This window comes from Desmodus rotundus, chromosome 7, assembly GCF_022682495.2.
Source record: "Desmodus rotundus isolate HL8 chromosome 7, HLdesRot8A.1, whole genome shotgun sequence".
NCBI lineage: Eukaryota > Metazoa > Chordata > Mammalia > Chiroptera > Phyllostomidae > Desmodus > Desmodus rotundus.
Window position 1 is genome coordinate 1,339,016 of NC_071393.1, and position 15,293 is coordinate 1,354,308.

General features: G+C 62.9%; 1 protein-coding gene across 1 annotated transcript in view; it reads left to right on the top strand.

Moving 5' to 3' along the window:
* Window positions 1-15,293, top strand: part of TMEM132D (transmembrane protein 132D) — a 138,493-nt gene that overhangs the window by 95,486 nt on the left and 27,714 nt on the right. The window contains exon 4 of the mRNA XM_053928128.1: window positions 8,306-8,492. Coding sequence (XP_053784103.1) covers window positions 8,306-8,492 — 187 coding nt within the window. The remainder of the gene's footprint in view (window positions 1-8,305; window positions 8,493-15,293) is intronic.

Here is a 15,293-nt window from a genome sequence, read left to right on the forward strand (position 1 = left end):
ACGTTGCGTGTGTTTTCTCTGCCTGCGCCCTGGACGCGCCTGGTTCCGGTCCTCGGCAGAGGCGGCACGTGACAGGCGGGGAGTCGTGCACAGATGTGGGCAGCGGCGTGCCCGTTCAGCTCTCTGAGGTCCGGCACAGGCTTGCCCCGCGGCTGCCCGTGTGCTTGGGTCTCGACGACTGGAAGGCTTTGTGGTCCTTTCAGAAGTGGGCCGGGGCCGTCCCTGCCGGCTCTGGAAGAGCGGGGCTGCACTTTGGCTGCAGTGGTGACCGGCACTGTCCTTGCCCTTTGCCAGCGGGGAGGTCGGTGCCAGGCGTCCTGACGTGCCAGCGGCCAGCGACTACTTGAGGGGCGGACGGTGTGAACGTTTGGTTCTTGTCGGGCTGCTTTAATCTCCTAATTCTCAGTCACCCTGGGGCAGAGGCGCACTGAGGTGAACACGCACCAGAATCGCCTGGAGGGCTTGTTAAGTGGTGGGGCCACCTCCCGAATTTCGGTCCAGTGGGTCTGGAGAAGATGCATTTCTAAGAAGCTGCCAGGGGACGCTGGAAGCACGCCTTGAGAACTGCCGTCACCTGTAGTTCATCCTTGTAACTGCTTTTTTAAAATTGATTTTAGAGAGACAGGAAGGGGGGTGACGATGAGAAAGAAGCATCGAATGGTTGCCCGCCACATGCAGCCTGACCAGGATCGAACCCGCCCCCTGAGGGTGTGCCCTGAGCAGGAATTGGCCCCACAGCCTCTGGCTACGGGCAGCGCTGCAGCTGGCTTAGCCGCCCGGCCAGGGCACTAGCGTTAAATGTTTGCAGACTCCAGAGCACGCACGCCTCCCGTACACAGGCCCCTGTCGCTGGTCTCAGGGCCGGAGGCAGGGTGCATGTCTGCATGCTACCGGGAGGCCGTGCGGCACACCCCACTCTCTGCACAGCTGTCTTCGGGGCACGCAGCTGTGCTCGGCCTCTCAGATCTCAGGGCCCTTGTCTGTGGGCCAGTTTCCTTCGTGAAGTCCGGGAGGAAACGGTTGTTGATGTAACATGTGAGGTGCAGTGCGGGCCTGGAGCTCAGTGCTGAGAGAGGCTGAGCTCAGCAGCCTGCTGTTGCCGTGGGCTCCGTTCCCTGAACGCCACACGGAGACAGACGCCACCAAGAAAGCAGAACATCTGGAAACTGAGGTAATGTGGCATGTCAGTTGTAACTGAAAAATAAATTTTAAAAAATAAGTAAAGAAAAGAAAGCAGAACATCTGTTTCCATCTGGAATAAGCCAGACTTTGAAGACACGATATTCAAACTGATTTATGTAACCATTAAGATAAAGCAAAGTAAAATGCAGTGAGCTCGCTGGGCTTGGAGTGATGGGAAGTCTGCGGCCGTCCGTCGGGGGAGGAGCGGTCTGCAGAGGCCCTTAGGTGACGTGCTGGTGTGTGAGGTGTGAAGGGAAGCGGGTGGCCGCCCAGCGGACTGGGAAGGAGAAGTGCAGGAGTGTGCGTGGGTCTGCCTGCGGTTCTGACTCGGGTCCCGGGCTCTCGCTGTGCAAGTGGGAAGAGGCAGACCGTGACGGCCCGACCTAGGGCTGAGGTCCCCAGGGCCGGGAGCCTCCCTGAGGTGGGGTGGGGCCCGCTCTGCGGCTCACGTGTCCTCCTGCGGGTGCAGAAGGGATGCGCTGGGGACATCTGCACCAGCTCCCGTGGCATCTCCTCCGCTGTAGTGAATGCTCACGTGTGCGTCAGGGAAGGCAGCAGGCACATGGCTTTCTGCCTCTGCGTCCTTGACCATCACACAGAGGCAGCCCTTGGAGGCGGGGCCAGACACAGGTGGCAGGTGTGACGCCCAGTGGTGGCAGCCTTGGGAGTGTTTTGCTCTGTCTCCCAAGTGCTGTCCCCAGAGGCACAGGGGATGACGCAGAGGAGCTTCAGGAGCGTCCCTTCCAGCAGCAGTCGCTGTTGAATCCGGCTGTCCCGTGCACTCGGCCCTGGCACCCTCGGCTCTCCAACGCTGCCTGGACAGCGAAGGGTCCCCTCACTCCCACCCTAAGGTGTGTTCCACAGCAGCTGCCCATCTGTCTTCCCAGGGCGGTGCTGTCTCCGCCTCCTGCCCCCTGGGAAGCATCGTGGCTACCCATTGCTTCCAGCTCCTGCAGCCCAGCTCTTGGGCCGCCGGGGAGCTGGTTCCAACCGGCCTCAACTCGCGTGTAGCCCGTGACTGCTATTCAACCTCAGACCTGGGCGACGGCCCTCCTGCCCTCCTGCCCTCCTGCCCTGTGAGTCCTGTCTCCAGTCTGCATCCCACCTGCCCGCCAGGGCTCTCTGTCAGCCCTCTGACTGCCAGCGCCCCTCTTCTGAGAATCGGCCTCTGTGTTGGAGGGGCACCGCCCCCCTCTCACCCTCTGCTCCCAGTAACAGGATGGGCACACAGCCCAGCCCCAGCCAGTCAGAACAGCCTGTCCCTGGGCCACTGTGATTAGTGGTGGGGTGGGGGTCATCTGGCGCCAGCATGGCTGACGAGATTCCTGCCAGGACCCTGGCTGGAGCTGCTGGGGAACAGCTGTCTACCCCAACGCCTGGGGGTGCTCATGGGCTGCATGGGAGGGGCCTTGGGACAGAGACAGGCGGGGCCGGGAGCAGGTGCTGGGACCAAGCTCTGCCCTGCCGTCTGGGTGAGACCACCACCTGACTTTCCTTCTGAGGCGCTGGCCCCGGCAGCCGGCCGTCTCCTCCCTGGCCTGACCTGTGTCGTGGTCTGTGCGGCTCGAGCACTTGCAGACGCGGTGCTTGTCTCCTTGATGGGGCTCTGATCAGGGCTGCGTACCGTAGCTTTTATTCTCAGTTATTCATTTAATGTACGCTCTTACTAAGTACCTCGTGCCTGTCAGACTTTGGGTCAGCACCTGGGACAGTTCCTGGCTTTTAAGGGCTGTTGACCCAGCCAAAGGGGGAGAAGCAGATTTCTGTAGTGCGCCAAAGCTCCTCGGATGGCTCGGGGGATCTGTGTGGGTCACGCTACCCTGGATATGTCTGAGCAGACTTCCTGGAGGTGGTGTCACGTGGGCTGAGTGTTGGAGGATGGGGAGGAGTTTCTTACACAAGCCTCGGGCAGGGAGGGGATGAGTGTGGCGGGCTATGGGAAGAACGTGTAAGAACAAGTGAGCGCACTTGGTGTGTGTGGGGGAGAACTGAAGTGACAGCAGACACAGCCTCCGCCTTCTGCCCGGAGGGTCCAGGGCGTCCTCCGTGTGGTCAGGCTTGCTGGCACGCCGGGGTGGGGGTCTGCTGTGCGTGTGTCTTTCTCCCGGTGACGTCACGGCGGAAGGTCGACGTAACCTGTGGTCGTCGCTTAGGACACGTTCGGTGTGCCTGGCCCCCAGAGGCGCCTGCAGTGGTGGTCCATGGGGGCCGCCGCCACCAGGCGCCAGGGATGGGGGCCTAGCAGCAGAGACATGTCGTCTTGTCTTTTGAGCTTCTGGAGGCCGCTTACCCCTCAGGTTGTAGCTTCTCCTTCCCTCTTCAAAGCACATGCCGCTGATCCCCGCACCTGACGCTGTTACGCGGGCTTCTCCCTGTCCTCTGGTGAAATCTCCCTCTCACGAGGGTTCGTGTGACTCATTCGGGCCCTTCGGGATAATCCAGGATGGTCCTCCACCCCAGCATCCTTCACTCACTCACAGCAGTGAGGTCTCGCTCGGCTAAGAAGCGGTGTGCGCAGAAGAGAGTCGGGGCTGGGGGGGAGGTCAAGTCTGCTCAGACAGACTCCCTCCTGCATAAGCCGGGCGAGCTGGCTTTCCACCCCGAGAAGCTCCCCGGAGGTCCTGGGCCGGTCTCAGTGCCGTGTCCCTGGGAGCAGCGGCCGTGTGCGTCTGGTCCCTGCTGCGGCTTCAGAGCCTTGGGCGGCGTCTGCGGTCGCTGCGCACATCCAGGACCGCCGCTTTTCAGCTCCTGGCCCCGGCCTGAGGGGGGGTGGAGGTCGGAGCCCAGTGGCGGACGAGGGCACAGGAGAGGGCTGGCCTCACTGAACTAGCAGCTGGCAGTGCGGCCTCCGCAGACCCGGAACCAGCCTGCCTCCAGGCTTCAGACGCAGCTGCAGCCATGGCCCTTGCTGACTGGATGTCTCCAAGGCCCCCCCGGCAGCTTCACCTTGGGGCAGGCTAATGCTCTGCAGGAACGGTCCCACTCTGCCCTCATCGCCAGGGCTGGACGGCCCACTCGCCACGTACGCCGCACTGGCTGTGTGAGGGGTGCCGAGGGCTGGTTCGGTGCCCCGCTCACAGGCCAACCGCCGTCCGGGGGGAGGTTGGGTGCCCAACCGTTACACTGTTGAGACCACAGGCTTAAGGAGATTGAGGGTGGGGCGACCTAACTCGTGCAGTTGCCAGGGCCGCTGGGGGTCCCTCACCCAGAGCCCATTCTCTGCCCCTGGACCCTGCACGGCCCAGAGCTGGCGGCTTCTCGGGAGAGCGTTTGTGGGGCCCCAGTACCGTGGCCGGTTGGGCGTCACAGGTGGACGTCTGGGGCCGGAGGTGGTCAGGGGCGTGGTCTGGCTCCTCTGCCTGGATGGGGTGCTCCTCCTCTGCAGCTTCGCAGGCTTCCAGGGCGTCGCCCGTCACGCCCCAGACCAGAGGTGACCCTGCGAGTTAGAGCTCACCTTCCGTTATGTTTACACCACAAGGCCCAACTGAACCTGTTGACATTGGTACCACGGAATTGACTGGCATCCTGTTCCCCTCAACCGGCAGACGATGTCTCCAGCCCCCGCCCGCAGCCCCCGGACGCAGCAGCCCCGCCGTGCGTTGGCCGGAGGCCGTGGTGGGTCGTCCCCGGCACTGCACGGCCGGCCGCAGAGGCAACCCCAGGGCGCGCCCGAGGCCTCGCTCGGCACGTGTTTGAATTGTGTTCCACCGCGAAGGCACAGAGCATCTGAGCCTCTCAGGGCTTTCATTTGTCATGTCGGGTGGGAGTCTGGGAAGCCATTAGTAGAGCTAGCAGTTATCACCACCGTCAATTAGTCATCGTGTTTGCATTTTCAAATGAACGTGGGCCAGTTCTCCTGCGGCAGCTCAGCTCTGCACTTGAGGAGACCCTGGCTGCGTGAAGGAAAACCTCCCTGCCGGGCCTCCGGCGTGTGATGTTACGTGCGTAGTTCCGCAGGCCGCTGTGCTGCCAGTGCGGACGTCGGGGCACGTTCCCAGGGAGACAGCCCCGGCCTCCATCCCCTGGGCGCTGTGGTGCGGCCCTGTGGACGGGCTGCTGACCCTCATCCACACACTGGGAACGTCCTCTCCAGCCCCCTGCCTTTGACCTGTCTGTGGCCGACCCGGCTGGAGGGAGCCTGGCTGGGCGGCGGCCTCTTGGAGTGTTCTGTCCTCCAAATTAAAAAAGTGGAGCGGCAGAGGAGGAGACACCGAGTTGCCCTACAGAGCAGAGGAGGTGCTTTCAATGGAAGATTCTAGAGAGCAGAGTCTAGGGGGGACTTCTGCACCTCGTACAGCCATCCTTCAGAGAGGAGGGAGGACCTGCCTGCAGAGCCCCGCCCCCGGCCCGCCCCACCCTCGCCATGGATGCGACCAGGTGCTGATCGCATGGGGAGGTGGCTGTGCCCGCCTTCCTCGCCGCCACACCTTGTGCTGGCTGGTGCTCTGCCCAAGTCGCACCGAGGGTTCCATCGGAGACGCTGAGCAGCCAGCGTCTCGGCCTCTGAGTTACCCGTGCCTGCAGACAAGCTGGGACCTGTCCCGTCTGCAGCCCTGGCGGGAATGCGGCACACAGGTTGGGTTCTTTTTTAAGTAAAAAAGCTCCCAACAGAAGGAAATATTTATAAATAAAGGAGCTCTCCAGGTTCACCTGATTTTGCTTAAGAACATGTCCGGGCGTGGGACCGAGGGTCGGCTTTATCTCCTATTTTTGCCACAGACGCTTGGGCTCCCAAGGGGGAGACATGCCCCACAGTGGGTGGCAGCGGCTCGGGGCCCATGGCAGGGACATCTGGCTGTAAACAGAGTTCTGCCTTCTCTCCCGTTGCCACGTGAAACCACGTGAAACTGTTGCCTCTGCGTGTCCCAACTCCCTACCCCGCCCACCTCCGGCCAGCTCGCTGCCACTGTGACCTGCGGAAGCCTCTGTACTGAGGAAGGTGTCCTCTCTGACAAGACCACTTAGGGTCAGACCACGGAAATCGTGGAGGTAGTTATGAATGAGGAAGGATGAGTCAGGAAATACCTTTCTAGGTGAAGCTCGAGACGGAGAAGATCAGGTTGTCTCATCCGAAATAAGCAGAAGTCATCACTGGAAGTGTGGCCTTTCGCCCAGAGAGGCCGACCCCAGCGCGGTGACCTTTCAGGAATAAAGGCAAACTCTCCGTTTTGATCCATTTTGGAAACGTAATCTAAGTCTAATAGGATTTTCTCAAAGGCTTATCTGTGCTCCCCGGATCTGAAGCTTCTGAAGGCACCGTGGCGTCTGTGACCCCGACCTAGTGCAGGGATTCCCGAAACAGCATGTGCGTGAGCGAGCGAGTGAGCGAGTGGAGGGGGCGGTGGGCGGGGAGCAGGGGGCCCGGCCACCACAGGGACGGGGCAGCAGTGTGGGGTTCAGGCTGCCGCCTCCCCAGCTGTCTTTTTCCCGAACAGCCCTGCTCGCTGGGAAGTATGAGAAGTCCTGTCTGGAGACAGAAGTGGGATTGTGGGATGTTCTTGAGGTTAAGGGACCGAGAAGGAGCCAGAAGAGGAGGCTGTCGGTGTGCAGGGTAGGGTCACGGCCTCACACGCTAGAGTTCCTGCCCGGCCGGAGTTCCCGTCACACCTGGGCGCTGGTGTCGAGCCCCTGAACACAACCTCCGCCAACTCTGCTCCGTAAATCTCCCTTCCCCTCCGAGGACACAGAGACGGCCAGGCTCGGGAAGGCCGGGCTCGGGACGGCCGGGCTCAGGACAGGTGGGCGAAGCATCATCTCATTTCATGGGTGGGGACGCGATGCCCACGTTTCCGTAGATCCCACACGGAGAGACCAGTTGCAGGCTTGCCCCTGACCCTGGGGAGCTCTGTGTGTGCGGAAAGCTGCGTCGGGGCTCTGGGAGATGGGTGTCTCACGAAGAGGAACACGGCTTGTTTCCTGTTCTAACCACAGCAACTGTTTCGCACAGAGCTTGTCTTCTTTCTGTCGGCGGCTGAGTCGGAGAGCATTGGCAGGACCTCGAAGCCTCGGCTCATGGGCTGTTGCAGCTGCTCCAGCTCTGTGGGAGCGACAGTGGGGCACGGGGAGCTGCCTTGGCCGCTCTCATCTCCTTTCTGTCCCCTGCTCTCCCCGTCCCCCACCCCCGTGGCCACCATTGCCACCCCTCAGTCTCCACTGCCCCCGAGTCATCCTGAATGGGAGGCGCAGGTCCTGGACGTCCCCACTTCTCACGGAGCCTCTCACAGAAAACTCCCAGGGGCTGGGTGGTAAAGACAGTTCAGCACCTTAGCTGTATCCAAAGGGCCACACGCGGGACATTGGTGGTCAGCGATCGGTCCTCAAGGGTGTGGAATTTGGGTCCGACAGGTGCAGGCTGCTTCAGCCTCGAGAGCATGGGAGGCACGTCTGCAGCTGCCTCCTGGCCGTTCCCACCTGCAGGGTCTTCCCGTCCTCCTGGGGGAGCTGCCCCGCACCTGTCGTGTCCAGGAGAGACAGCTTACAGCAGCTGGCCGTGGTGGGTGGCGAGGTGGCCGGACCGTCACACCAGCACAGCGGCTGTGGGCTGCGCCCTGGCGTCCAGCTTGGGTTCATTCCCGGGCCCTGTGGGCAGGGAAAGCCAGAGTGCCTGCAGACTCGCAGTTGTCTCACTGGCCGTCCCCGTGCTCCACAGCGCGGACCTGCAACCCCGCTCCCCTGTCATGCCTCACTGCTGGCCTCTGCGGCCCATCTCACCCACTGACACCGCAGCCACCCTGCCCTCAGCACCTTCAGAACGCATGGGGCCTGGTCTCGCAGGGACCGTGCCCTTGGAAACCCCGGCGCAGGCAGAGTGTGGGTGTCTGGGAACAAGGCCCAGAGCCCTGTCCTCCTGGGTGGAGAAGGGGGCGTGGCCATGGCCCCCCGTCATCCTCTACCACCGCCGTCCGGGGAGCACGCAGCTCACAAACACAGCCGTGGGGGAGCATGAGCTCGGGGTCTCGGGCCAGGCCATTCTGCGGGTCGCAGTGCCGGTGGCTCCTTCCTTCAGGATCACGTGTCTGCGAGCTGGTGGCAGGGGTGGCGTGAGCATGCTGGAGCTGGTCATTGTGGCCACCCCCCGGGAGCACACCCCCAACCTCAGAACTGCCGTCCTCTGCCCCTGCAGGGCTGACCGCGGCGCCTCCGAGGAAGTCATGCAGATCGACGTGGAAGTCGAAGAGCCCAGCGACCCGCCGGCCACGCAGCTGGTCACGTGGCAGGTCGAGTACCCCGGAGACATCACATCAGACCTGGGCGTCTCCAAGATCTACGTCAGGCAGAAGGACTTGATCGGCGTCATCCCTCTGGCCATGGTAAGAATGTCCACGCCTTGGGCTGGCCGCATGGGGCTCGGGGACAGAGGAGGCTCTGCACCGTGACCTGACGTGGTGGGGCGATGTCAGTGAGAACAGGGTGGGGGCGGCAGGGCCGGAGATACACTGGAAGCGCTGGTTCTGGGGACAGGTGCGTGCTGAAATGGAGCACTAGCGTGCCATCGAGAAAACGATTGGACCCCAGGTGCTAGATGCGGGCCTCCCGTCCTATGAAAAGTGTGGATGCTTTCACAAGGGCATCTGTGTGTCACGCAGTGTGGCCCCTGTGTCCCGGCATCTCGGACACAGCCCCTGAGGAGCCCGAGTAGGCAGAGCGTGTGAGACAGACAGGTAGGGGCCGATTCAGTGGGGGTGTCCCCTGCTCGCGCTGGAACTGACCTTTCTAAACACAGCAAATCAGGGGGGCGAGCCGACTGGGCTGCGTTCACGGGTCCCTGGCAATGACCTGCAGTCTGGGAGGGCTAGCCCCCAGTCCGTGTGTCCTGGCACATGCGGGCACACGTGGGCTTTCATCCTGGGAGGGCCAGCAGTCTGCAGGCCCGATTTGAGCTCCCTCCTGCCTCATGGCGCCCATGCTGGGAGGAGCAGACGTGCCGCCCTGGGTGGGCTGCCTGGCGCCTCTCCCCCAGCGTCCGTGTCGGGAAGCGTGGACGGCGTGACCAGCCGGTGGTGGAGGGACTGCAGCAGCCCCCCCTCAGTGGGAGGCGGGGGACGGTTGCCTGGGGCAGCAGTGCACCACCACACTGCTCCTTGCTCGCTGGGAAACGTGGGGTGTTCAGGCGCGTCGTGGGGAAGGGCTCCTGCGGACTGTTTTTTCCCTTTGAAGGCATGGAGCCACCCCAGCTCAGCACCCCACGGTGGCAGCAGCCCTGCGTGGGCGCCGTTAGTGGTCCTGTCCCCGGTGACAGGAAACCGTTCGCCTTGAATCTGCTCCTTCTCAGCACCTGCACTCCGACACGTGCTCAGTGGAAGTCCAAGCTCGGTGCCGCGCCACCAGTTTCCGTGCCCCTGGACTGCACCCCCACGGGAACCCCTGCTGTCACAGAGCCCCGCCCTGCCCCAAGGGCCAGGGGCCATGGCCACCTCACGCCCCTTCCCCGTTGCGGTGTGGGGGTGCTTCACGACTGTCAGAGGGCAGTGCTGGGGGGGAGCTTCTGCGAGGGCTTGCCTGCCCTGTGCCGGGGACCAGCCGCATTTGTCTGAGGACACGAGGGCTCCAGGCCCACCCCTTCACTCTGGTCTGCCCACCGTGACCCCAGGATGAAGAGCTGCTACTTTCTTGCAGAGGAACCCCGAGGTCGGGGCCTAGGGCTGGTGTGGTGCCACCTGAGACCAGTCTGCGTCTTTTTTTTCTGCTTCAGTAGCCAAGGGCCTGGATTCTAGCCTCACAGTTACCTCATGGCCCAGGATGGCTGCTGGGATGCCAGCCAGCATGTCCTAACATTCCGCAGACCAGAAAAAGTAAGGGAGGCAGAGGAAACAGGATCAACCCCTTTCCCCTTTCGATAAGACTTCATGGAATCCAACATCCCAGTTCTGGTTGCATCCATTTGTCAGGAAGATGCTGTTGGAAGGCAGCAAGGAGGTGAGATAGTGCAGGACAGTCTGCAGTGTCTGCAGCTGCCCCTCCAGGATCCCCCCCACCTCCACGTGAGGAAGCCCAGGCTCCGAGGGCCCCGCATCATGGTCTCCGAGCGAGTCCACTCGCGGCTGGCTTTCCTGAGCTGCTGGGAAGCAGAATAACTCCATCCGCCTCCACTTCCCGGCTGTACAGCCACTGCACCTCCATCCCCTCACCTGTTACGTGGGGCAGCGGCCGGCCCCTGAGGTTGCCGTGAGACTGCCTGGCGCACTGGCCGGGCAGAGCAAGCATGGATGAGTCTCAGCTGATGGTGGAGCAGAGCGGCCCCCGGCGACATCAGTCCTGGCAGGAAGGCACTTGCCCTGCGTCCCCATCGAGGCACCGAGCAAACGCAGGGAGGCACGCAGGGCTGAGGAGTCCTCGCGCGCCCCGCCTGAGCGCCTCCCTCTGGAACCCGGGAGGTCCGGCCCTCGGGCTTCCCCATGAAACTCTGCCTTTGGCCACAGGCTGAAACTCAGAAACGACCCCAGGCCCGGGAAGAAGGGCTCCTCGCCAGGTCTGTGATGGGATTTCTTCCCCTTCCCAGCGGAAAGCCGCTTCTTGGCTCATCTTCACTTGCTCCCTGTGGCCACCGTCCCCGTGTCAGCCCACTGACCGCTGTGCCAGACCCCTCCCTCGTCTTCCAGACTTCCTGACAATGCAGTCGCACTGCAGAGCACACCGTGGCTTCCGTGTCTGTGCTTTCTCAACCGGGTGCCAGTCAGCAGCCCTTCGGAAGGTGCTGTGTCTGTGTCGTTGGGCACTCACAGCAGTGACGCCCGCACGCCCTGTGTGGCAGCACCAGGCAGGGCTCCCGGGCCTCCCTGCACGTGGGACCAAGTTTCCTTTCCCCCGTGCCCCGGGGCCACTGCCCGGACAACAAGGGCACGTGCGGCCAGGGCCCGCGTGACTCTGCGCCGGTCGCGCTGCGGTGGAGACGGGGTGGGCCGTGGGCAGCTCAGCGTGCAGAAGAGCTTCAGGAAATGCAAATGCAAGGAGGCGCGCTCGTAAAACATGAAATTGAGAAGTCTTCCTGCGGTGGGAAAAGTCATCTGGAGATGAATTATTTATTGTGCACAAAGCCGCTGCCTTTCCTTCCCCGCCCGCTGCCGCCTCTGGTGCGCCTGAGTGAGCGCCCTCCAGCGGTGATTTATGACGTGACGGTGGCGGCTGCACCTCCGTGCTTCCAAAGGTGCGTTCGCAGAGGGGTTGGGAGAGGCCTTGCCACGGGCTGGCGTGCGTCTCGTGTGGCCCAGCCGCTGCACCAGTGACACATCCTCGTGGTGTCGCTGCTTCGGAGGCGCCAGAGAAGGGCAGCCCAGTCCAGGGCCGTGGACCTGCCCCCACGTGCAGGGTCGGTCCTCTGTGCTGAGGGAATGACCGAGCCCCCAGCCCGCTCGCAGGAGGCAGCTGGAAGATAGTACAGCCAACTGAGCAGGAATAATTCAGAGTCCGTGTGAGCTCGGAAGGACACTGAGCAGGATGCTGTGCGGGAGAACGGCTGCGGAGGGGAGGCCTCTGAGCCCGGCACCTCCAAGTGGTGACATTCGCCCTCAGACCAAGGCCCAGGAGGACCCCACGTGGGGCATCCAAGAGGAGCTGGTTTTTCTGATGCAAGGGCACACGATGCCAAGGCTGGCGTGGGCTGGCTTGGCGAGCGTGAGAGTGGGGGAGAGCCCGGTGCAGGTGGGACTCGCGGGTCGGTTGGGCACCCGTCAGCCAGGGCGGGTGAGGTGGGGTGCCTGAGCCACTGTGCTTGCACCCCACCTGGCCCGGGCCGCCCCGCCCCTCGGACAGCCACAGCCTGTGGGCCGTAGCGGTGGTTCTGTCCCCGTGGTTTATTCGTTTTGTGTTGCAGGTTCCGCGCTAGAGAGAGCGCACAGTGTTGGTGTGATTTAGTTCACGCAGCGGACATGCGCATCTGTGCTGTCGCACGTGGCAAGATTCCGCTCTCCTCCACGGCCGAGTGTACTCCGCCGTCCGCATGGTTATCTCACGTCGCCTCTATCCCATCACCTGCCGACGGGCACGTAGGTCGCTCTGCGTCTCGGCTGCAGGGGACACGGGGCGCACGCGTCTTTCCAAACCAGTGCTTTGTCTTCTTTAGACCCAGACCCAGACCCAGACCCAGAAGTGGAATCGCTGGGTCGTGGGCAGTGCTGTTTTAGTTTTTTTAGGAAGCTCCACCCTGTTTCCCACAGTGGCCGTACCTGTCTGCTCTCCCGCCAGCAGTGCCCGAGGGTCCTTCCTCGGAGTCCTCGCCAACCTTGCTGCAGCTCCTCGGTGAGGGCGGCCCTGGTGGGGCGGCCGGTGTGACGTGTTGTCACAGGTCTCTGGGCCGTCTGCGTGTCTTGCTTTGAAAGGAGCACTCAGAGTGGCGAATGCGTGGGGCTCGCCAGTGAGGGCTGCTCTGGCGGTCCCGATGGAAAGGGATGAGACCTCCGACGGGGTGGGGGGCGCTGCAAGTGTTGAAGACAAGTGGGCGGCGTGGGGCATCTTCCCAAGTACTGGCCCCAGAGCCTGTGCCTCGTCCAGACCGGCTTGTCGGAGTGGGAAGGTCCAGCCTGCGCCTGTGTTACACAGCGCGATTCAGGGAAACTTCCGCAGTGATGCTGATGCTCGTTCCGTGAGCCGCCCAGTACTGTGGGCGCAGCCACGCGTGGTCCGTGGGCTCCGGCGTGGGCTGGTGACCCCGAGGAGCTGAATGCCGCACGCGACCTCGTTGGTGCACAGGCAGCACGCCACGTTAGGGCAGTCGCGCCGTCCCTGGGGGGTGGCCGGCGGTCTCCAGTCCTCGGCTTCTGCTGTGGCCCGTGGACTCTTGCCTGTGTGCATCCCCTTGTTGGGAGGCCTTGTCCCGGACCTGTGTGGGCTGTCTGTGGCGGGCAGTGGCCAAGATGGGCAGGTGGGGAGGGCTGCCTCCCTGTGGGTCCGTCGTGCTTTCTCGGAGCCCAGCTCCCAGGTGCTGCTGGTGTCAGGGGTGGCAGCAGTGGCACCAGTCGCGTTCGGTGGTGTCCGCATGCCCCATGGCCTGTCTCACCCTCCTGCATGTCGGCAGAAGCTTCCAGATGCACCTTGACGTCTTACAGATGGTTCCTGCCCTAGGTTTATGTGTCCAGCTCACGTTACTTTATTATAAACCCCTTGCCTTTAGTCCTCCTTTGTACTCAGTTCAGACATCGTGTTGCCTTTTCAAACGTGTGCTGGTGGGTTATTTTCATTACGGTTCTCGTCTGAGGATAATCAAGCCTGCTCTACTTAATTTGTTACATGATCTCTGATCTACAGAAGGAGCATTGGCTCCAGTGGGCTGAAAGCAGTGGGCGTGGCAGCCCCTTTTGGGGAGGCTCAGGCAGGACAAGCTTCCAGGTTGGCGGCCAGGCGGCTCAGTCCACGGCTCTCACATTCCTGTGGCTCCATAGCAGCCTCCACTAGCAGGCGCGGGCCCCGGGGAGCTGCTCCTGGACGCCAGAGCTCCCGTCTCATGTCATTGACGCCCGTGACAACACAGAACGCTGCTGTTGGCTTTTCTCCAGCCACCAGCGAACGCCGACTTCGCTGAGGCTCCTGCGGCAGTTTGTGATCCCTGGTCGGCGCGGCTGCGCCTTCTCGTCCCGGGTTCTCCTGGAGCCGGGACCACCCTCCTCCGTGGTGCAGTCCGGGTGTGAGGTGTGACCTGGAAGGAAGGGGCCCCTAGATATAAAAATAATTTTAGGAGGGACATTTTTGTGAAAAAGTGTTCCCTGTGGTGATAGGGATGCGTTCTGCACGGCGTTCCTCTCCGTGGGCAGCTTCCTCCGGGGCGGGCTTCAGCTGGCGGGTGGTCGCAGCGGCCTCCTCCCTTGGTCGGGGTTGCATCTCGGGTGTCGTAACTCAGCCCCCCACTTGTCGGCTCCCCTCCGAGCAGGCCCTGCTGCCGCTCATCTGCTGGGGCCAACCGTGCCAGACACTAAAGATACCAAGACCTGCTGGCCATGCCCAAGCCATTAGCCTTCCAGTCGCTCTCGCTCGCTGCCGAGGGGGCAGGTGGCAGAGCGGAGGGACACCTGGGAACTGACTTGAGAGTGTGTGTGCAGCGCAGCCTCAGGTCTGACGTCCTCGGAGTCAGCATTTCCCCACATCTCGGAATGTTTTCCGAAGGCCGACTCACTCTGCAGCCTCCGGAGTTTCGGCTGCGGCTCCCGGGGAGTGAACACCTCCCAGAGAGCTGGGCGGCGTGCAGGGCCCGGGCTTCCCCCGGCAGCCCAGCACGTCATCTCCTGTGTCGGCGGCACTGAGTCTGTCCCTCCTCCCCCGAACTGGGAATTTGGGAAAGCCTCGGGAGCCACGTTGTCGGAGACCCTGTCCAGCTCCATCCAGCATGTGTGTGGGGGGGTCAATGCAGTTGTGCCCCTCCCTGGCACGTGGTCGGGACAACACCCACAGGGCGGCAGCTCATCCCAAAGGCCACCCTGCCCACCCCACGTGAAGAGCATGCTCTCTGTCTGTAGCCCCTCACGGTCACTCCCTCTCCACGGGATTTCTCAGAACCTAGCATGTCGCGTGTTGCCCTTGTCCAGTCTACAAACAGCAAGGGCGCCGGGGCATCACCCGCGAGGGTCAGGCCTGCAGGCCCTGGGCACGTCACAGAGCGCTCTGCGCCTCGCTCTCCTCTGTGAGGCGGGGCGATGCAGAGTTTCACGGGTCCAAGCGGAGCGTTGGCACCGGGCCCGGCACATCGTGGCTGCGCGGCGGACACTCGGGCTGCTGTAGCAACAACAGCAAGAGAGGGGCAGCAGCACAGGAAGTCGAAAGTCACTGCTTTGTCTTCCCCATACTTTTTTCTTCAAGTCGTCCAAGAAATGAAGGAAACAGCTGGTGTGGAATCCCCTGTGGGTGGCCAGACTCGGGGGCCCTGGGACGGGAGCGGTCAGGCACGCAGTGCTGGCTGTCCGGCAGGCACTGGGTGCCGGCGCTGTGGTCAGGTCGTCTCAGTGCCGTCAGACGGGCAGTGCGGGAACGGGCTGTGCGGGCCCCTGTGTGAGCCTGGACTCGGAGCTCACAGCTGTGCACCAGCGGGTGTGGGGCCCTTCTCATGTGGGGCAGTGCCTGGCGCCGGGACAGACAGGGCAGCTTGTGGGGTGCCCTGGGCCCAGCAGCCACATGAGCGTGTTCCCTGC